General features: G+C 37.4%; 2 protein-coding genes across 7 annotated transcripts in view; one reads left to right on the forward strand and one right to left on the reverse strand.

Moving 5' to 3' along the window:
• Positions 1 to 23098, reverse strand: part of DDX24 (DEAD-box helicase 24) — a 326942-nt gene that overhangs the window by 206702 nt on the left and 97142 nt on the right. The window lies entirely within an intron of this gene.
• The window catches only part of PPP4R4 (protein phosphatase 4 regulatory subunit 4), a 101169-nt gene that overhangs the window by 62367 nt on the left and 15704 nt on the right, over positions 1 to 23098 (forward strand). For 3 of the 5 annotated variants that reach the window (XM_055556552.1, XM_055556553.1, XM_055556556.1), the window contains 10 exons: positions 149 to 318; positions 1153 to 1272; positions 4017 to 4094; positions 4942 to 5025; positions 5617 to 5799; positions 10618 to 10723; positions 12192 to 12339; positions 16592 to 16736; positions 20817 to 20858; positions 20959 to 21033. In XM_055556552.1, the coding sequence (XP_055412527.1) occupies positions 149 to 318; positions 1153 to 1272; positions 4017 to 4094; positions 4942 to 5025; positions 5617 to 5799; positions 10618 to 10723; positions 12192 to 12339; positions 16592 to 16736; positions 20817 to 20858; positions 20959 to 21033 (1151 nt within the window). The remainder of the gene's footprint in view (positions 1 to 148; positions 319 to 1152; positions 1273 to 4016; positions 4095 to 4941; positions 5026 to 5616; positions 5800 to 10617; positions 10724 to 12191; positions 12340 to 16591; positions 16737 to 20816; positions 20859 to 20958; positions 21034 to 23098) is intronic. The other 2 variants (XM_055556554.1, XM_055556555.1) reach the window with 1 other exon arrangement.

The raw sequence follows: 23098 nt of genomic DNA on the forward strand, positions 1-23098 counted from the left end.
CTCTTTTCTCATTATTACTTTTAATTATGATTTCCAACCATTTGTTTAAATATCTGATTCTAATTATGTTTTTACTGCACTTTGCTTTTCTCTCTTTAATTTTTGTTTTCAAATAAAATGTTGATCAAAGGTTTTACATGTGTTTTAGGAATTTTTACTCCAGATCAACACTTGAGATTTTTGGAGTTTTATAAGAAACTTTGTACATTGGGTTTGCAACAGGAAAATGGACACAATGAAAACCAGATACCACCCCAAATCTTAGAGCAGGAGAAGAAATATATTTCAGTACGGAAGAACTGTGCTTATAACTTTCCGGTAATACATTATACATTTGTAGTGGCTGCACATTTTAATTATAAAGTATGTGAATGGATGACATTGAAAACTATTGCCATATTTGACACTTATTAGTTAGCATTATGTCTGGTATATATTGGTGCAATTTATATTTGTCTCTATGTATATATGTCACTCTACATTTTGGACCATAAAGCTGCCAGTGAAAGTATTTCTCTGAACCGATTGGCTGGTTTCTTCCACAAACCTGCATGCCTCCTGATTTTTTCATAGCTTTCCTCCAGACTTTTTAGGAATCTGACACCTGTATTTGGGGTATTGGTCAGGTTGCTTAGGAGGAAAAAAGTGAGATAAGGAGAGGGTAATGTAGACTTTACTTAGGAAAAGTATACATTAGGTTATTTTACACAATTATGGTTTATTGTGGGAGAAGGCAATGGCACCCCACTCCAGTACTCTTGCCTGGAAAATCCCATGGACGGAGGAGCCTGGTAGGCTGCAGTCCATGGGGTCGCTAGGAGTCGGACACAACTGAGTGACTTCACTTTCACTTTCATGCATTGGAGAAGGAAATGGCAACCCATTCCAGTATTCTTGCCTGGAGAATCCCAGGGCCGGGGGAGCCTGGTGGGCTGCCGTCTATGGGGTCGCACAGAGTCGGACATGACTGAAGCGACTTAGCAGCAGCAGTAGCAGCATATACGTTAGATTTATCTGCATGTATTTGGATCTTCCAAATATGATTTCTAACTAAATTATGATTCAGAGAACATGATTTCAATTTAAGTGAAATGACTATGATATTGTTATTGATGCATGTTTTTCTCTTCGAAACTCATCTTCCACCTCCAGGCCATGATTGTTTTTGTTGACCCCAAAAACTTCCACATGGAACTCTATTCTACATTCTTCTGCCTTTGTCATGACCCTGAAGTACCAGTCAGATATACTATTGCTATTTGCTTTTATGAAGTAAGTCTGGAAAAGTGATAACCACTTTACATTTGTTGTTTTTCACTTATGTGTACTAGATGATTTTCTGATGTGTTGTTTGTACACTTTTGTTTTCAGATTTATTAAAAGATATTGGCTCCATATCTCTTTCATATTCTAATCCTAAATTTGGAAAAATTCTCGTAATTCTGTTTAGAGTGTTTACAGAATTCATTTACAAATAGATGTTACATTCACTTACCATGTATTAATCCATTCGTTCAATATATCTTGTCTTAAATTATACTATCTCTTTAAGCCAGACATTGTGGTATGAATATGGCTGTTGTAGATCTGGAAGTAAAATCAGTTTTATAATGCTTTATAATGTTTATATTTAGCATTGTACCTAAACTCGAGAACTTGAGAACAAATGGAAAATTGAGAGAGTATTTATTTAAATTCATGGCTTTTACCATACATGGTTCATATTTTGTGAGCACAGCTTATATATTTAGCTGTTATGACAACTCTTCATAGTGTCAGAGCAAAAGTGAATTTTTTTTTTTTTTTACCTTGCTGAAGGACATGTGGGAAACTTAGTTTCCCAACCAGGGAATGAACTCATGCCCCCTGTAGTGGAAGTAGAGTCTTAACCCGTGGATCACCAGGGAAGTCCCACAAAAGTGAATTTAAATTTTATGATAAACGTAATTAACTTCTTAACCCTTGAGGCTGAAATTTAGGGCATGTTTCTTGAGTGATTGTAGGAAGTACATGCATGCCATCATTGCCATAAACATGTATAACATGTATAATTTGTCGACTTCAGGACTGTCATATAAAAATATCTGAGTGGCTTGGGACTTCCTTAATGATCCAGTGGTTAAGACTCCATGCTGCTGATGCAGGGGGCATGGGTTCGTTTCCCAGTTGGGGAACTAAGATCTCACATGCCTTGGGGTGCAGCCAAAAGATAAAATTTTTAAAAAGAAATTTAAAAAATCTTAGTGGCTTAATAAAATATTTATTTCCTTTATAGTAATATTCTTATTCTCAGTGAGACTATTGTATCTCCTTCCTTGAACTGTGTTCAAAGCATTGTTAGAGTAGCTAAAACTATATAGGATATCCATAGCAGCATTAGAAATGTTGGTTTAGACTCTTGACTATTGAATGATAGTCATTGCTTGTTTTTTTCTGGTGTGCATTAAATGAATGTTCTGTGTGCAAAGTCCAAAAAAGATTCCCTTTAAATGGTATAATTAATTAAAATAATTCATTGTTGAACAATTAAGTCATCTTTGTAAACACACATATAGGAATATGCTTCTGGAGGAGGAAAAATGGCAGAGGGCACTAGCTGGCTGAGTGAACTACTTATCTCCTAAGTGTATTAAGGCATTTATGCGTGGTTGCTGTCCTGCATACTTGTGTTTGTCTAGATCGGTTCATGAGATGGTTGCATGAGATTAGAGTCTGAGAAAGCGGTATTTATGCAATATGAGAGTTTCTACTTAAGTTTATTTTTATCTCATGCCTTTACTATTTTATTTTTATTTATGTTTTATAGTGGACATAATGTATTAGCACCGTAGAAATAGGCATGTTGAAATATATATACAAGAATATTTCACTGATAGAAGTGAGTTTGGAAATCATTGGGTTGGCTATTTGCTGGGGGGCTAGTTTCTGTATTCACCCAATCATACCATGGTGGTGGGTTAAGATGATACTTGACTCCATAAATGAATGCTTAGTGTAGGTTTGTCCTTTTAAATAATGAAAATCTACTGGTGGATTTAAATTTTCCTGACAATGTTATTATTGGATCCTGATAATTAGTATGGTCCAGGTTTATTCTGGTTGTTGAGAAAAATAGTATTTTCAAAATACTTTCAAATCAAAAACAACCTTGTAGAGCAAAGATTTTTGAAATACCTTATCAGGAGTTCCCTTTTCAATTAAAGCTTACTCAAACCTAGTATGTTAAAAAATACTTAAAGGTAAAGTGGAACCTGGTGAATCTACCATTGTAGATTTTCACCATTGCTTGTCTGGAGGGGGAAAAAAGTGGTTCGTTAAGGAGCTGGATTAGTTTAGACTTAAGATTATGCTTTCCCAGTATCAGGGAAAGATTGAGGGCGGAAGAAGGGGGCGACAAAGGATGAGATGGTTGGATGACATGAGTTTGAGTAAACTCCGGGAGACAGTGAAGGACAGGGGAACCTGGCCTATCGCAGAGTTGGACACAACTTAACGACTGAACAACTCCCAACTCCTCTCTTGCTGATTGAAGTCTTTGATTGGAAAAGTCTTTGAAGTTTTGCTGGCTTAGGAGTTTGCTCTGTCCCTGTGTGACTGCTGGCCTTCAGCCGAACTTGTGCCCTCTGGGAGCTCTAAACCAGGATGAGCGCTCCCCTGGGTTCGCTCTCTTGAAAGACACTGTTGGCTGCTCTAAGACTAAAATATGAACTATAGGCACTCATGGGCTCATTACTGCTTGTGATAGGAAACTTAAGATGGATAAATCCATTCTTCTACACCTCCCACCCCCACCTGTGCAATTCCCTACCCTCATACACTCCAGCATGTTAGGATGCAGACTGAGAAGCTTATTAGGTGTGCAAGTAATTTTTTCTAGAAATCTAATTTTATATTTATGTTGTAACCAAGTCTGCTTTTGGAAGTAAATCTGCAGGGATTATTTTTTTTTAATTGTTGTTATAACCTTTATATGTCTAGTAATCTCAAATCTGAGAGACTTTATTGCTATATTTTAGGTGTCTAAACTTCTGAATTCTGGAGTATATTTAATACATAAAGAACTAATAACATTGTTGCAAGATGAATCATTGGAGGTAATATCTTCTTACTGTGTGTTTTTTACTTCTTTTATATCAGGTTTGAGTATATCAATGCCTTTTTTATTTTCCTGCTTCTTGACAATTCATGAATTCTAATAGCTGACTAGTCCTGGAAGCTTGTAAGTGATGAATGACTGTGTCATAGACTAGAGATTGGGAAGGTCTTTTATAAAAAAATATTAAGTTTTAAAAAATATATATGTATTTGTTATATTATGGAAAACTTTGGAAATGCCAAAAAGTAGACAGACAAAAGAGTACTTTTAGTTCTAATCACTATTTCTATTTATTATTTTCTTGTATGTTTTCATTTTTGGTTTTTTCTATATAAAGATTTTTTAAGTTTTACACAATTGTGGTCATATATTATATCAATCACATTTTATATCTTTTTATTTCCCTTCGCATTGTGGAGCCTCTGGAACACTTAATTTTGATGCTTTATCTAGTGTATCCTATTCACTCAAACAACTGCTGGCTTGCCAAAGCTCAGCTCCTCAATGTGAGACATCTCTGAGGGTGTCATCCGACACCCTAAACTGTTCTTCAAAAGTTGGGAGGCAGTTTTAAGGATGTTGTTAGGCTGTCTTGCATCGAAACTATTTGAATAATATCAAGAGGCAGACATACTAAACTCTTTTCAAAGGTAGTTTGACAAAGGTAGTTGATTATGTTTCTAAGACTTTGCAGCAGAAAGGTGATAGAGCAGGAGAACTAGAAACCCCCAAAATGCTCTTTGGTAACTACCCACTATTTCTGTGTAGAAATTGGCAAGTTAATTGATCTAAGATTAGAAAAACACAGCCATTACAAGAAGGGTAATCAGTATCTCTGTTAACAGGTACTAGATGCTCTCATAGATCATCTTCCAGAGATTCTGGAACTGATGTCTACTGGTGGGGAGACCAGTGTTCAAGAAAATAAGGTGAATCCCATGGATCAAAAGAGCTTCTGGATCTTGTATGGGTGACCTTACTCTGCAGAGTTGTTGAGAGGAATCAATGAAAGAATGTATGAAAAACACTTAACACAGTGCTGGCCACCTAGAAGGGCTCAGTAAAAATCTTTTGGAGTTATGACAGCTCGAATTGCCTCTACCTTTCTTACCACAATCTTTGTTTACTGTCCTTGGGGTTTACTTTCATATTTTCAGTTTTTATTAGCATTAATTGTTATTGCAAGAATAGCAACTAGTGAAGACAAAGGGTAGGAATTTAGAATATCAAAGTTTGCTGATGGTGAAATAGAATACATTTTACTTTAACTGGAAGAGCTATGAATCTGTCTCTTTCAAAATTTTGTTGCCAGGAATCATAAATTTTACTTATAGATTTTTAAAAAATATTTGATTTTACTGAATAATTACCTCCCTGTGACAACTGCAATGCCTCCTAAGTTCGGAAATGATTAAGAGTTTTCCCTTCCCCAGTGTATTGTAAGTCTCAATAATTCGGCTGAGTGCTGCAGCTGATGTATTAAATTATCTTTGATTCTCTTGATGTGTTTTCTTCTTCAGTTATCATCTCTGCCTGACTTGGTTCCAGCTCTCACAGCTGCTGAGCAGCGAGCTGCAGCCTCCTTAAAGTGGAGAACTCATGAGAAGCTGCTCCAGAAATACGCCTGTCTGCCACAAGTCATATCAAGTGATCAGATCTATTATCGTTTCTTACAAAGAATGTTCACAATCATGATGACAAATGTGAGCCCAATGCCTCTTATCTGATTTTTTCTTGAACTGGAGCACATTTTGGAATTAACCAAATTCTCCACATTCTTGAAATAGAACAGCAAGCTCCATTCACGCCTTTCTGCCTAGAGGGGTGTTGTTACCTTTGCTTCCTCACTGGGTTCTCCTTTTGATCAGCTACCCAGCTGAAGAGAGGGATGCACAGGGGAGAGTGTCAGCACACTCGCTTCAAGCTTGATACAGTGCTCCAGGGAGAGACTGGCAGGAGTCTCAACTGCACAGTGACTTCTGCTCTGATGTGCACCCTCCATGTGTCATTGCCTCAGATGTGCTCTCTCACCTTACCTGAGTATTCCTTAAACCCCTTTAATATTAGTTTGCTTTCTTTTTTTGGTTTCTTTTTTTTTTTTTACCTTGTAACAGATAAAATTTATAGGAAAAACATGGATGCCCTGCTGTGGATAACCTCAAAATGAGAGTCAAAAGCAAGGGGAAAGAAAGGCTTGTACTCAAATTTCCCCATAGAGTAAATTGTCTGCCTTTTTCCCTTAAAATTCCCAGAGGATCATTTAACCTGCAGTTTGATTATATGTTGACTATGACATCCTACTACCTTTTTTTTTTCAAGTATACAAAAGTTCCACATAATGTGTATGTGTTAGAAACTATTTTTTAAAGAGTACTTTGAATTCTCATTGTTCTCAAAAAAAAAAAAAAAAAAGGGAGATAATGAAATCTAGTAGCCATTTCAAAAACCCAAAATCAGTTTTAGCTTCAAAGTTTAAAAAGAGAGAAAAAATGACATTACTGGTGTCATTTTATAACTTAACTAAAAAACGATAGGTGTATATCTTATGCTAGCACCTCTGCTTGAAGTTTGTTTTGTGTATCAAAGCAAAGTCTAGGGGTTGAAGGTTGTTTTATAGGTATAGTCATCTTAAAAAGTGATACTGGCAAAAATAACTTATTATCAGAGGATAATGCATGAATGCAACACATAGAAAATTTCACATAAAGTCAAGCAGAATTTATTGATGACTTTATTTTGCAATCAGCTTCTGTTTGCTGTGTTTCACGCACTGTTCTGAGAGCTGGGGATCTGGGTGTGAACAAGACAGATTCCTGCTCTAATGGACCTTGAGTTCTAAAGAGGTGATGGTATGGGAAGTGATAAATAGTAAAATAAAATGTATTAACAGGAGGTGATAAGTCCTATGAAGCTTGATCTTAATTGTTTGTCTCAACCTGATTACTAAGTAGTCATCTTTGTGTTTATAAAGCTAATCAGATCAGATCAGATCAGATCAGTTGCTCAGTCGTGTCTGACTCTTTGCGACCCCTTGAATCGCAGCATGCCAGGCCTCCCTGTCCATCACCAACTCCCAGAGTTCACTCAGACTCACGTCCATCGAGTCAGTGATGCCATCCAGCCATCTCATCCTCTGTCGTCCCCTTCTCCTCCTGCCCCCAATCCCTCCCAGCATCAGAGTCTTTTCCAATGAGTCAACTCTTCGCATGAGGTGGCCAAAGTACTGGAGTTTCAGCTTTAGCATCATTCCTTCCAAAGAAATCCCAGGGCTGATCTCCTTCAGAATGGACTGGTTGGATAATAAGTATACAAAATTATTCCATATTTCCTCTCATATCAGGAAGGAGAAATAAATTTATACCATAGTGTGAGCAACATACTTTCAAGTCTGAGGGGTTTGCTTTGTTTTCTTTTGCAAGGAGGTAATTCTACACTTAAAAAAGATATATGATTTACTATAGCACATTTTCCATGATCAAATAAAGACATTTATATTTCATTTCAGTGTCTTCTGGAGAAAAAGGTTTATATTTTTAGTTCCATATCTAATGGTCATAATATTCACTCATTCATTCACTTAATAAAATTTATTTTTGAGCACTTACAATGTGCCGTGTACTGTTAAGTGACTGAAAAGATAAAGAATCTGTTCTCATGGAACTTTAAGTTCTGTTGGAGACAGACAACACACACATATTGGGTTGGCAAAATGTTCATTCAGGTTTCTGTTTAAGAGGTTACAAAAAAAAACCCCCCCGAATGAACATTTTGGCCAACCCAGTGCATTGGACATCAGGGATGAAAAGTACAAGGAAGAACTAAAACACAGTAGAGGGGAAGAAAGTGATGGAGGGTATTGTGGATGTAGTGGTCAGGAAAAAGCCCTCTCTGATCAAGAGGCTTGGACCAAGTAAGGGAGTGGCCACGTGGAGGTCTGGAGCACAGGTGATCGCGACAAATGGAAGAGTGAATGCAAAGATGTGATTCAGGGTGTGCTTGGTTTTATGAGGGCCAGCAAGGAAGCCAGGGTGGCGGTTGTTAGTGATGAGCCTGCAAAGGTCTTTGGGCCCACAGCACACAGGTGCTCGAAAGCCATGATGTAGAACGGAGATTATATTCTGTTATGCAGTGGAAGGTTTTGGAGTAGAGGAATGACATCAACTAACTTTTTTTCCTACTTCTATAATGAAAAAAATTTAAAGATGCATGAAGGCAGAGAAAATACTACAATGAACTCGCACGTACCCATCACCCTGATTTAACAGTTATTAACATTTTGCCATATTTGCCTTTTCCATTTCATTGTGCTAAAAAGTTTAAGTTATAGATGTCATATTTTATCTCTAAGCATTTCAGTATTCATCTCTAGAAAAGGACATTGTCCTATATAATCATGTTACAATTATTACATTTGACAAAATGAACAATTATCTTTAATATCATTTAAAATTCATATCAAAGTTTACCAGTTATCCCCCAAATGGGTGTGATAGTTGTTTTATTCCATATAGGATCCAAGTAAGATCTATACATAGCCTCAGGTGGTTACATTTCTTAGTTGGCTTTTAATCCAGAACAGAGTCCCTCTTTGCCCTTCCCCCACTTTTTCATGACATTGAATTGTGGAAGAGACTTAGTCGGTTGTCCTGTAGAATGTCTTCATGGATTTACTTGTTTATCTCTTCTCCATATTTGTTTTAAGCTGGAGGTTTGATAAGGGCTTGCTGAGTCTTAGATCAAATGTTTTTGGCAAGAGTTCTTTATCAGTGCTGCTGTGTGTTTTATGTTGTGTCACATCTGGACGCCCGTCCCTTTGTAAATGAGCTCGGAGTGCTTGTGCAGGCAGAGACATCTCTGTTAGTTCACTGCAAAATTGTGTTTTTTGCCTTGTGATCTGTCATAATCTGAAGCTGACATTTCAACACTGAATACCCAGTTTCCCAGTAACCTTTTACCCTTCAGTTTTAGTATCCATTGATGATCCTTGCCTGAATCAGTTATTTCATTAGAACTTACAAAAGAGTGGCTTTTAAAATTCTCTTTTCTTCTACATTGTTGATGGCATTCTTCTCAGGATAAATGCTTTTTAAAATTTATCCTAAAATATATTTCCTAATGTAAAGAGAGGATTAATTCTTATTTCTTTCCCTCTATCAATTTTCAGAGTTAACCCGGTAATGATGAATGAATTTTGTTTTTGTTTTTATCCTTTCATTTAGACTCATCTTTTATATTGAACAATGTTTTAATCAATTTCAGTCATTATTCACATGCTCAAGTGGTTGCAGTTTCTTTAAACTCACTTTTGTTTGTTTTGATATAATTACCTTTGTCTTTGATTTCTGGCCCCAAAGGTATTACCTTATACTGTGAGGTATAAAATATACATATTTTATATTATTTCTGTTTCAAACAATTAGTGTTTATGCATTTGGAATTCTATTAGTATATACAAAATGAAAGAAAAGAGTAACATCCTTTTATTTAAGTTCATTTATCTAACATTCATTTTCCTTAATTCCACGGATATTTCTGTTTATGTACATTTCTTAAATTGTCTGTTCTAATTTATAGTGAATATTCTTTTTTACCTTCAACAGATTAAAAACACTGCACAAAATGGTACTAGATAGAATGGAAATAGCTTATATAAAATATGAAAGGAGGTAATAGGCAATACTCTCTGAGCAATGTATATTTTTTCTACTTGAATTTCAAGCATCCCTATCATGATAGTCTGAATCTTCAAGAACTGAATGTTTTATATATATATATATATATATTTATATATATATATATATATATGTAAGTCAAGATAGTGAATGTGAATTTATACTGGATACAGTATACCTGGTTGAGAGATTTTTCTCTAATGCATAGTTTGAAGCCATAGTAGAGATGGATGGTTGAATTTACTTAGAATTAAGATTCTGCCCAGTTGGTGTGACACAAATCCAAAGGATCAAAGAGTTTAAAACACTAGTAAGAATAATTGCCATGGTGTCCCTTGGATTCTAAACTTCATCTGTGTCATGGACCAGGGATCTTAAAGAATAGTATTGAGGTGGAGGAGGCAGAACTAAGTGAGAGGAATCTGACGTATACCTGGTCATAGGATCTCTGGATTTGAGAAGTGGCACATTTTTGGTGAGGTACCTGACACAGGGTGTGTACTAGCAAATGTTTGTTGAATAAATGAGTAACATGGTCTAGAAGTGGCTGAGGTGTATTTGGGGAGAATATCACTTAAGATGAGGTGCCAAGGAGATGTGATTCAAATATAAATCAAATCTGGGTGATTTGGAAGTGACTCTGCCAAATTACTTGAACTTCGCAGTATGATAGATGAGTTGATTTGCCTGACTGATGACATTAAATTATGAAGACACATCCACACTGATTTCAGAGGCAGACAGCACTGCTTTTACTTTTAGTCGATAACTTAAAATTGATGTGTGGGGTCAAATTATTTAGAGCATATACCATTAGACTTGTTTAATTGTCTTTCTTATTTCTCTAAGAATGTCTTACCTGTCCAAAAGGCGGCTTCACGAACGCTATGCATTTTTCTACGTTATAATCGTAAACAGGAACAGAGACATGAGGTGATTCAAAAATTAATTGAACGTAAGTAATCACTCTCTCTCATTTGGAGAACAGAAAGTAAATAAACTGGTTGGCCTTAGTTAGCTCTGGCTTATGTTATCATATTGCTATGAATAATTAGGCCAGTATTGCTAAATATTTGTATTTGAGCTTTATAGGCTAATTTCTTTTTGTTTGTTTTAGAAATTTTTTTACAGGATCAGATCTTTGATGAATGAAAAATTCATCTACTCTAGGCTCCCTTTCATGAATTTCTATACTTGAGAGGTTAAAATACATATACTTATTGTTGAAAGCTCAGTTTCTATTCTGATGAATACAATTTGAAAACAAAATACAAGCAGGTTTTCCATGAATCTAATAATTTGTTTTGTGTTCCTATATTAAATAATACAGAATGTGGGTTTTGTCCTCTTGAATAGACTTGATAGTACACTCAAATGTGAATCTAGTGAGCCGAAGTGGTTTATAATGTCTTAAAAAATTGTCAGTTAACAAATGCAAATTTATTTTAATTTGCTATGGGCTAAAATCAAGACAAAACCTTTTGTTAAAGAATTAATTCTTGAAGTAGTGATAGACACCTATATATACTTAGTGAATTTGTTAATTATTGTGTACTTGCTTTGACCATAGTGCCTTAATGCTTTTGTTAAACTATTATCCAGCATAGACAGGTAATAGGATTTTCTGGTTATTATAGTTTACCATCTTAAGTATGGATCACCACTTTAAAAAAAAAATTAGAGCACATAAAATTCTGTTTAAAAAAAATTTTGCTCAATATACTTTAATCTTTCTTTTTTTTTTTTAACTATTTTAATTCAGTTTTCAGTTTTTAGTGGTAGGACCTGCTCTTTAGAATGTTTTATTTTGAATGGAGATTATATTTGGTTTTAAACATTAAGAATTTTGCTTTTGAACATGTGTGTAATAAGGGAGAAAAAAATTATCCTTTAAATATTGACCTGAATTATTTTCAGTGATAATTTTGTTTATATATGTTTTTATATCAAAGCATTTTAAGAAAACAAGAGGAAGAAAACAGTTAATTTCATTGGTCAAAGATTTTGAAGTTATACAGACCTGCATTTGAATTCTAGCTCTGTTCCTTTAACCTCTATGAATCTTGGTACTCTTATCTTTTAGTAGGAATAAATATATGCCCATCTCATTGGGCTTTCAGGATTTAATGAGAAAATATATATCAGTACTTAGCACATAGAGGGTAATCAAAAAATAGGTAGATATGTTCCTTTAATATTTAATAAATGCTTATCAAATTAAATGTAATATTTAATAAATTTGTTTCTGTTTTTTATGCTTTCATTAATTCAGGGGTATATAATATGATTTTTTCCCCTTATCTCTTGTTTTTGCTAAGCAAATTGTGGGTATAAAAAAACTGTCATGGGCTTTGTGATTTTTGTCACAGGAAATTTTATGTAGGAAAAATTAAAACGCAAAACTTTTTTGTTGTTGTTTCTAGAACTGGGCCAAGGAAAAAGTTATTGGAACAGACTCCGATTTTTGGATACCTGTGAATTTATTATAGAGATCTTTTCCAAATCATTTTTCTGTAAATATTTCTTTCTACCTGCTATTGAACTGACACATGATCCAGTAGCAAATGTAAGGTAGGATACTAATCCAAGAATATATTTGAAAAAATTGTATTTTTTTTAATGTATCTTATTCATGAATAAGAAACTGAGCTATTCAAAAGTGTTTTCTTAGTCTTGAAAATAATCAAGAACTTGTACTCATTTTGAAATTCTTGGTGGTCTTAATTGAGCCTCAGTAGGACTTGAAAGTGTGATTTTTTAACACTGTCTGAGGCCTTTAGTTTATTGGGTTGACAGCTGTAGACACAGCCAGACTGGCAGGCTTCTCCAGCCACGTGGACACACACACTGACACCAGGAGAAGACTGAGTGGATATGATTAACTTACTATCTTTTAAGCCTAGAGAAAAAAATAGTTCAAAGTTGGCTTGGAGAAGATCTGTCCATTTTTATAAGTCCATTTATTCAGCAGAGCTGTTTCCAAGTCTTTTTCTTTTCTTTTTCCTTCATTCAGCTCTCTCACAGTTTTGAAATCCATTAAATGGTAATTGGATTTGATTAATTAACTGTGAAGTTAAATGAAACAGGCCTGAAAATGGCTTGCTTGGAAATTGAAAAAAATGAATAAATTGTATTTTGCTTTTTTTTCTCCCCAAATAAGCATATTAATTTTTTTAAAAAAAAGTAGTGGTAAAACATACATAGCATAATGACATTTTAACCATTTTGTACAATTCAGTGGCATTAAACACACACACACATACACACACAGTGTTTGAGTTATTTGTACATTGCATACTGATTTAAAGAGAATTTTAAACTGTCAGCCATGTGGTTTCTGTGTTTGTGCTCTATGTCGGTGTTACACGTTTGAGGAACTCACATCCGTAGGAGACACAGTCAGAGTCAAGACTTCCTGAACAGGACTACAGAGCTCCCTGCTGAGTATTCACATGCCAGCCACGCTTCATGTTCGTTTCATGCTGAGCATGAAACGTTTCAGCCTGAGAATGTTATGAGCATTATTTAGGAGGAACAAATCTAGATATTGGTCTTATTTTGTAGAGAAAATACAGAAAACATAATAGCATTGGCTTTAGTATTTTGTGCATCTTGCCTGGAAAATCCCATGGATGGAGGAGCCTGGTGGCTGCAGTCCATGGGGTCGCGAAGAGTCAGACACGACTGAGCGACTTCACTTTCACTTTCCACCTTCATGCATTGGAGAAGGAAACGGCAACCCACTCCAGTGATCTTGCCTGGAGAATCCCAGAAACAGGGGAGCCTGGTGGGCTGCCGTCTGTGGGGTCGCACAGAGTCGGCCACGACTGAAGCGACTTAGCAGCAGCAGCAGCAGCAGCATCTTTCCTGTGCTGTATAAACGAGAGCTAAGGTTTCCTTGACTTGAGATTTAAATTAAAGTGGTTTTAAGTAGATTGAAAGACCCTGATGGCAGTTCTTTAGAATTTATCTCTTGGTAAATAGCTAATGGATCCAACCACATTGTAAACCTTTTGCAAATTGAAGTTGTGATTCTAGAAAAGCAGATTGCAACGTGATGAATTATCCCTTATCAGACAGTTCCCAAAAATTATTTGAAAGGGAATGAAGTCATCTCGACTCAAGTCAGTGTGACTAGCAGCATAGCATTGACTCTAAGAGAAAGCAACCTGTCAATTCAAAAACCAAATGAAGATGAATATTGCTCTGTGAGTCTTGGTGGTTTTGTTGAGTAAGAGACCATCTGTGTCTTGGTTCTGACTCTCCTGCTTGGGCAGCTGCCAGGCAAAAAAAATGGGTCCAGCTACACCATGTACTCTTAGATGCCAAAGCCTTCGCCCAGCTCTGTAGAGATGGGCGGATAGAATGGAAGCCGCCACAGGCGAGAGAGGCAGGATCATGCAGGTTAGAAGGAGAATGGCTGGAGCCACACTCCCTGACCTCTATACCAGCTGCATGTCCAGGCAAATTACAGAACCTCTCTGTGCATCAGTTTCCTTGGTACTTAACTCATGGGGGTGTTCTGAGGAATAAATACCTGAGATAGTGTACATGCAGAATTTAGCTTACCTGAAAAGTGTGGCCCTTAATTTAAAAATCTTCCTAATCTCCTGGGCCCAGGATTCTCATCGAGTTAAATAATTGCTAAGGCTTGGGTAGCTTCTGTTGAATGTAGGTTTTCTAGATGTGCCTTGGGTTACAAAGAATGAAGTGTGCATGGACTGCTGATTGTTTCTGCTTTTCCTTAAGTGAATGTTGAAAATTTAAATTCATCGAGTCTGGACAATATCAAGGCTAGAAAAAGACTATTGGTATTCAGAGGAGCCTTCTCTTCAGCTGCCAGAAATGAAAACAATTCTCTTTGGGGTAATTGGGACCTCTTAACTAGAAAAAGCATCACCACCATGCTTAGCAGTATCTGTGGCGAGTCCTGAATAAGTTTGAGACTATTATTGCTATGTACAGAGATGAAAATTCTGGGGAAGAAACATCTTTTGCCTTTTTGGTTAAATAAAAAGCAAATTTTCTTGTATATGAGGAATCCTGTACTGAAGCTCAGCTGAGAAAGCATCCTGAGGACTCCAGGAGTGGGACTTAGTTGTCTCAAGCTTTGGCATAGAAATAAAAAAATAGTATCTGGAGAGTGCTGAGACAAATGAATGAATGAATACAGCAGCCACAAATTAGACAACAGCCCTGAAAAAGCAATAAAATTTTAGCTTAGTAAATAGAACATTTCCTGCACCACCTTTTCCTAGAAGGTTTTTCATTTGTCCCGTTGGTAGGTTGGTTTTTTGTTTGTTTTTTTTAACTCTCCTGGATTTCCTCTTACCTCTCTGGAATTCTTCAGTTTGCTTGTTGGTTCCTTATCAGCCCATCTGGACCATGGTGGTGCCATAGAAACTCTTCTTTTATCTCTCCTTCTCAAACTGCACTTGCTGCCTGGGTAATTCTCTGGGCTCCTGGTTGACATAGCATCTATGTTCTGAAGATTCCTGACAGCACATCTCCAGCATGGGCATCCACCCTGGACAGAAGGCTCATCAAGCCAACTGCCCACTGCATTTCCATCAACTACCTAACAGGCTCCTCAGAGTTAATCTGTCCAGTTAAGCCCCACCTTCCTCATCCACACTTGCTCTTTCTGCCATCTTCTCCATCTCAGTAAATAACCATTTTGTCTTGCCACTTGCTCGGGTCAGAGCCTTGACCTCCTTTTTGTCATTCCACCTCCAGGCCCTCAGCACATCCTGCTGCTTGTATAAAATATTCAGATGCAAGCCACTTGCCACCGCCTCACTGCTGCTTCTCTGGTTCAAGAACCAGAGTGATGGTGGTGCCACCATCATCTTACTGGATTACTGAATTACTGGATTCTCGCCTGGATTACTGAAAGAGCCTCCCCTATCCTATCCCTTCTGTCCTTGTCCACCTACAGTCTAATCTCAACACAGTAACCAGATGATACTTCCCAAATGTTAAGTTGAATCTTTTTACCCCACTGTGCAGAACTCTCCATGGCTTCTCATTGCTCTCAAAATAAAACCACTTTCCAATCTGTAGTCGCAAGGCCCTGGATGATCTGACCTCCTATTTCCATACTGAGGCCTGTAGCTAAATTTGTTTTTGCTCTGTTACCACTCTAGCCAGCTTGGGCCAATTTGTTAATTTGGGGCAACTCCTAAGGCAAGCTCCCCTCATAGGGCATTTGCTCTTACTATAACAGTTTTCTCTAGATATTCACATGGGTTAGTCCCCAATTTACTTTAAGTCTTTGCTTAAATGTCATTTTTTCAGTGAAAGCTTCACAGAAACCCTCTCTGACCACGTGTTTGAAACTTGTAACCCCCCTCCTCTGGTGCTCCTTTACCTTGTTTCCTTGCTTTATTGTTTTCTGCAGCATGTACCGCTGTTTGATGGACATTTTACTCATTCGTTAGAGAAGGAAATGACAGCCCACTCCAGGATTCTTGCCTGGAGAATCCCATGGGCAGAGGAGCCTGATGGGCTACAATCCGTGGAGTCGCAGAGAGTCAGCCACGACTGAGCGACTAATGCTTATGCATTTGTTTATCCTCTCTCCCTACCTGTGGACTAGAATGAAAGCTCTGTGAGAGAGCAGAGAACTGTGTTGATTTTATTCACTGCAATGTCTCAGCACCCAAAGTAATGAATGCTTGACTCATCATGTGCCCTCCATAGATATTTATTGCATAATAAACTCTCAAGCTAGCTAAAGCTTGAATTTTCTTTCAAATTCATGAGATTATTATTCCAGGTTATTAAACTCACTCACAGGTTAATGCTTTTTAATTTATTATAGAATGAAACTTTGCTACTTGTTGCCCAAAGTGAAATCTACTCTGAAGATTCCTGCAGATAAGCATCTACTTCAGCAGCTGGAAATGTGTGTGAGAAAACTCCTCTGTCAAGAAAAAGATAAAGATGTTCTGGCTATTGTAAAAAGAGTAAGTATCCCTCTTGCAATGGCATTTGTCTTTCTTGGGTTAAGATGGGCTTACTCCTTGGAAGGAAAGCTATGACCAACCTAGATAGCATATTCAAAAGCAGAGACATTACTTTGCCAACAAAGGTCCTTCTAGTCAAGGCTATGGTTTTTCCAGTGGTCATGTATGGATGCAAGAGTTGGACTGTGAAGAAAGCTGAGCACCGAAGAATTGATGCTTTTGAACTGTGGTGCTGGAGAAGACTCTTGAGAGTCCCTTGGACTGCAAGGAGATCCAACCAGTCCATTCTAAAGGAGATCAGTCCTGAGTGTTCTTTGGAAGGAATGATGCTAAAGCATCCAGTACTTTGGCCACCTCATGTGAAGAGTTGAGTCACTGGAAAAGACTCTGATGCTGGGAGGGATTGGGGACAGGAGGAAAAGGGGACAACAGAGGATGACATGGCTGGATGGCATCACTCACTCGATGGACGTGAGTTTGAGTGAATTCCAGGAGTTGGTGATGGACAGGGAGGCCTGATGTGCTGCGATTCATGGGGTCACAAAGAGTTGGACACCACTGAGCAACTGAACTGAACTGAACTGAATCATAGCTTCACCATTTTAACTTGATGGGCTAACAGTAGTATGTTAAAATATTTAAATCATTGCTAGAGTAGTAAGGATTTGGTGGATGTGTGCTCTAACTGGAGAGGGAAGTTCCTTCTAGAAAGCACTTACCTGGTGGCTCAGCTGGTAAAGAATCTACCTGCACTGTGGGAGACCTGGGTTCGATCCCCAGCTTGGGAAGATCCCCTGGAGAAGGGCATGTCAACCCATTCCAGTATTCTTGCCTGAAGAATCCCCATGGACAGAGGAGCCTGGTGGGCTGTAGTCCATGGGGTCAGAAAGAGTCAGACATGACTGAGTGACTAAGCACAGGGGGCACTGAAACATTAAGCTTTTATTATTGGTAATATAAGCTCTATGAGAGAGAGCTTGCATTTTAGGTACTTGGTAAATACTTTTCAGCTAATAATGAATGTTTCACTCACCAGACTATTTATAAGTGATTATAATTGGTAAGACTTTGTTGGTAAAGTCACATTTGATAGAAACTTAGCCCTGGGACTTCCCTAGTGGTCCAGTGGCCAAGAATTCACGTTCCCAATACAGGGGGCCTAGGTTCATTCCCTATCAGGGAACTACCCACATCCCACAGCTGAGACCTGGCATAGCCAGCTAGCTAGGAACTTAGCCATGAAAGGGTTAGAAGGGCCTTCAGTGATCTGTTTGACTTTGCAGAAGCTTTGGACCTAGAAATGTTAGGTATCAGCTTAAGATCTTATTAGTAAGTGGCAGCTTCAGGGCTGGAATGGAGACCCCTTTCCCCTTTTCACTTAATAGGAAATAGATGGGGAAACAGTGGAAACAGTGTCAGACTTTATTTTTTGGGCTCCAAAATCACTGCAGATGGTGACTGCAGCCATGTAATTAAAAGACGCTTACTCCTTGGAAGGAAAGTTATGAACAACTTAGATAGCATATTAAAAAGCAGAGACATTACTTTGCCAACAAAGGTCCTTCTAGTCAAGGCTATGGTTTTTCCTGTGGTCATGTATGGATGTGAGAGTTGGACTGTGAAGAAAGCTGAGCGCCGAAGAATTGATGCTTTTGAACTGTGGTGTTGGAGAAGACTCTTGAGAGTCCCTTGGACTGCAAGGAGATCCAACCAGTCCATTCTAAAGGAGATCAGCCCTGGGTGTTGTTTGGAAGGACTGATGCTAAAGCTGAAACTCCGATACTTTGACCACCTCATGCAAAGAGTTGACTCATTGGAAAAGACCCTGATGCTGGGAGGGATTGGGGGCAGGAGGAGAAGGGGACAACAGAGGATGACATGGCTGGATGGCATCACTGACTCGATGGATGTGAGTCTGAGTGAACTCCGGGAGTTGGTGATGGACAGGGAGGCCTGGCGTGCTGTGATTCATGGGGTGGTAAAGAGTCGGACACGACTGAGAGACTGAACTGAACTGAACTGAACTACCCCTTTTCAACTATGTAACATTGTGTTTTATGGCTTTTTTTGTTAGGTTTTTTTAAGCCTGTGATCTTATATGGATTGTTTGGCAGTGTTTAACACTGAAACAATAAACATTTGGGTTAGTGAAGTCAAACTTGAAAATACTTTACAATCTTTAAAACCTTTTTTGCCAAACATTTACCTAATGTTTTTATGAGATTAAGTCAAGTTGTTATTTCTATGAATCTGAATGTGGAATTCAGGATACATAGTTTTTGAGCCTTTATTTGTAGTGAGAGAAATGAATTTATTAATGTTATCAACAACTTGGTATGAGTAATGGGGGGTGGGGGAAGGAGAACCCTTTGATTTTATTTTCTTTTTTCTAGGGACTCTTGCGATGTTGCATAAGAAGCTTTTTTAAAAAGTGATTTGATAACTTAGTATTAATTAGTATAATTTTATTTTACTGAAATGTAAATTCTCCTTTCATTAACTGAAATAATCAGAGATACTCAGAATCTGGACATGCATCTAAATCTAAAAACATAGATATACATACATTTGTTTTTACCAGATATTTCTCTTTACCATTTAATTACAGAAGTATAGGCAATGGTGTTAACTTTCAAAATAGTAAATGTGAGACAGTTACTTTTTAAAATAATTAGTTAATTTGGCTGCATCAGGTCTTGGTTGCAGCGTGTAAGATCTCCCTTGTGGTGTGTGGGCTTAGTTGCCCAGCAGCACGTGGGATCTTAGTTTCCTGACCGGAGACTGAACTTATGTCCCGTGCATCCAGAGGTGGATTCTTAACCCCTACCCACCAGGCAAGTTCCAGTTACTTTTTTGAGAGTATTTATAAACTGAAGAGATAACTCAAGCTGACCCCATTAAATAGGGGCAAAATGCTATAATTAAGTAGATTACTGAATGGATTATTCAGGAGTACAGTTATTTTAAGAACATTGCACATGAGGAAGTCATTCTGTCTCATAAAAATTCTGTACTATAATGTTTATCAAACTGACGTATTGGTGTGGGAACCCCTCAGGAAGCTATTCAAAGCCTTGCAATAAAAATGAAATAGCTTAGTCTGGTCAGTTTTTTTAAGATGAAAAGTAATTTCATTTAAAAGGGATATTTCATGGTGTGAATTGTAACATTTTCATAAATTTCAGCATGAAAATAAAACCAAATAAATACTATGTTTGCAATTGATAGCTTTGGGCATATGAATAAATGTACTTGTATCTTGACCATCAGAGTTATTCCTATAAAGAAGTACTGTCTTCTGTCAGAGATAGAACCCTGGATTAGATGGGCCAGTGTTTGATTGAAATAATTTATTTCAGACAGTGTATTCTGAAAGACATAAATTAAGAGAATGCTTTCAGAGCAAAGTATTTTCTATTCATTAGAATGTCATAAGGATCAAAAGTATTCTGTGGAAAGGAACCAAGAATATGAAACTAAATGGTAGCCAGCTTCATATGTATTTAGCCAAAAGATTTTTTTAATTTGAAAAATTATATTTCTGAACATTCAGGAAAGAGTGGCACAGGGAGTTATTAGAAAATAGTTAAATTGCATGTATTTAGTATTTAAAAGAATCCTGTAGACCTGCTTTTCTTAAGGTTAAAAACTTTTAAAGTTTAAATTGATCCTGGTATTAATATGTGAAGTGAAGTAGCTCAGTCGTGTCTGACTCTGTGGCCCCATGGACTGTAGCCTACCAGGCTCCTCCATCCATGGGATTTTCCAGGCAAGAGTAGTGGAGTGGGTTGCCATTTCCTTCTCCAGGGGATCTTCCCCACCCAGGGATTCAAGCCGGGTCTCCCACATTGTAGGCAGACACTTTACCATCTGACCCACCAGGGAAATCCTGGTATTAATGTATAGTGGCTGATTAAAAGTCAGCACAGAGTTAAGAAGAACTTTAAAGGTTTTTTAATTTAGCCTTTCACATAGTGGAGAAATTTCTTCTTTGAACCTCTGTCTAGAAAAGGAATCTTTTTGAGAAATGAGTAGTTGATTTAATTGCTGTTGAATTATTTTAAAACATTTTCTTTACAGACCGTGTTAGAGTTGGACAGAATGGAAATGTCCATGGATGCTGTAAGTATACTCCCTTTACCTTGTGTGGAAAGGAATCTTTAAAAATTGGCAGAGACTCATCATTACTGTTTCACAATTTCATTTTAAACTTTAAACTTAGTTTCAGAAAAAGTTTTATGAGAAAGATTTGTTGGATCAAGAGAAAGAAAGAGAAGAGCTACTTCTTTTGGAAATGGTATGTTTTCACATGCATACACACCTACTCCTTTCTGACCAGTATTAACTGTGCTATGTTATTAAACTTAGTAAATTATTTCAGTATCACACTACTTTTACTTTCTCTATAAATAACTAAAGAAGAATCCTAATCTTTTGAAATATGTTCTTTTATGAACTGGAAGGAAAACTACATTTGAAAGCCTTTAAAAAAATACCTTCTTGAAGTATATTGACTTACGATTAACTGCAAATGCTTAATGTATACAATTTGGTAAATTTTGACATATGGGCATATCCATGAAACCAGCATATAAAATACCAAACATTGCTGTTCCCTCAAAAATTTTGTTGTGCCCCTTTGTGATCTACAACTAATGAATTGAATCATTTATTAGTACTTTTTGGGTCATGCTTCTCTCCATCAGCATAATTATTTTGAGATTCTTCTACGTTGTTGTGTATATCAAGAGATCACTCCTTTTTATTTCTAAATAGTAGCCCAGACTATGGATATACCACCATGTTTTTGCATGCATGCTAAGTCGCTTCAGTTGTGTCCAACTCTTGGTGACCCCATCTATAGCCCACCAGGCTCTTCTGTCCATGGGATTCTCCAGGCAAGAATACTGAAGTGGATTGCCTTTCCCTTCTCCAAGTGATCTTCCGACCCAGGGATCAAACCCGCATCTCTTACATCTCCTGCATTGGCAGGCAGGTTCTTTACCACTAGCGCCACCTGGAAAGTCACTTACCATGTGTTATATCCCTTCCTTAATGGACATTTGGGTTACTTCTAGCTTGGGAATATTAGTGAAGAAGTCTTTGAGTGGATGTATACTTGGATTTCTTTGGGAAAATAACCTAGGAGTTGAATGCATGGATCATATGTTAAAGTATGCTTAACTTAAAAACAGAGACTGTTTTGCAAAGTAACTGCACCATTTTACACCCCCACTGACTGTGGTGGAGAACTTCAGTTACCTCATATCCTCTGTAATGCTTGTTAGAGTGAGGGTGTAATGGTATCTCACTGCAATTTCAGATTGTATATCCCTGATGCCTAATGAGGCTGAGCATCTTTGCCTTTGTGTATTGGCCATCCTTATATCTTAGTTGATGAAGTCTATTTTCAGATTTTAAAGTGGGTTGTTTCTCTTCTTATTATCAAGTTGTAAGAGTTCTTCATAAACTCTGAATACAATTCCTTTGTCAGATACACATTTTATGAATATTTTATTGGAGTCTGTGCTTCTTTTTTCATTTACTTAATGGTATCTTTTGAAGGGGTTTCCCTGGTGGCTCAGATGGTAAAGTGTCTGCCTGCAATGCGGGAGACCCAGGTTCGTTTCCTGGGTCGGGAAGATCCCCTGGAGAAGGAAATGGCAATCCACTCCAGCACTCTTGCCTGGAAAATCCCATGGACGGAGGAGCCTGATAGGCTACAGTCCATGGGGTTGCAAAAAGTTGGACACGACTGAGACATTTTTAATATTGATCAAGTGCAACTTATATCCATGCTTTCTCTTAGCATAGTTCATGCTTTTTTTGTACCCAAGAATCCTTTGAAAGTGTAAGTGAAGTCATTCAGTCATGTCCAACTCTTTGCGATCTCATGGACTGTAGCCTACCAGGCTCCTCCATCCATGGGATTCTCCAGGCAAGAATACTGGAGTGGGTTGCCATTTCCTTCTCCAGGGGATCTTTCCAACCCAGGGATTGAACCCAGGTCTCCTGCATTGCAGGCAGATGCTTTTACCTTTTGAGTCACCAGAGGAAGCCCTTAGTCTATCCCCAAATTATAAATTATAAAGACTTTTTCCTGTTTTTTTCCTAGGAATTTTAGTTTTAGGTTTTACATTTAGGTCTATGAATCATTTCAAGTTAATTTTGTTTATTTTTTTATATCTGACTAAGCAATTATTCTAGCACCATTTGTGGAAAATTTTCTTTTCCCCATTGAATTGCTTTAGCACCTTTTTTTTTTTAATCAGTTGTTCATAGGTATATATATGTGTGTGTGTGTCTCTGCTTAGGGACTCACTATTTCATTCCACTGATTTTTATGTTTGTCTTTCTGGCCA

Source organism: Bubalus kerabau, chromosome 19 (genome assembly GCF_029407905.1).
Source record: "Bubalus kerabau isolate K-KA32 ecotype Philippines breed swamp buffalo chromosome 19, PCC_UOA_SB_1v2, whole genome shotgun sequence".
Lineage (NCBI taxonomy): Eukaryota > Metazoa > Chordata > Mammalia > Artiodactyla > Bovidae > Bubalus > Bubalus kerabau.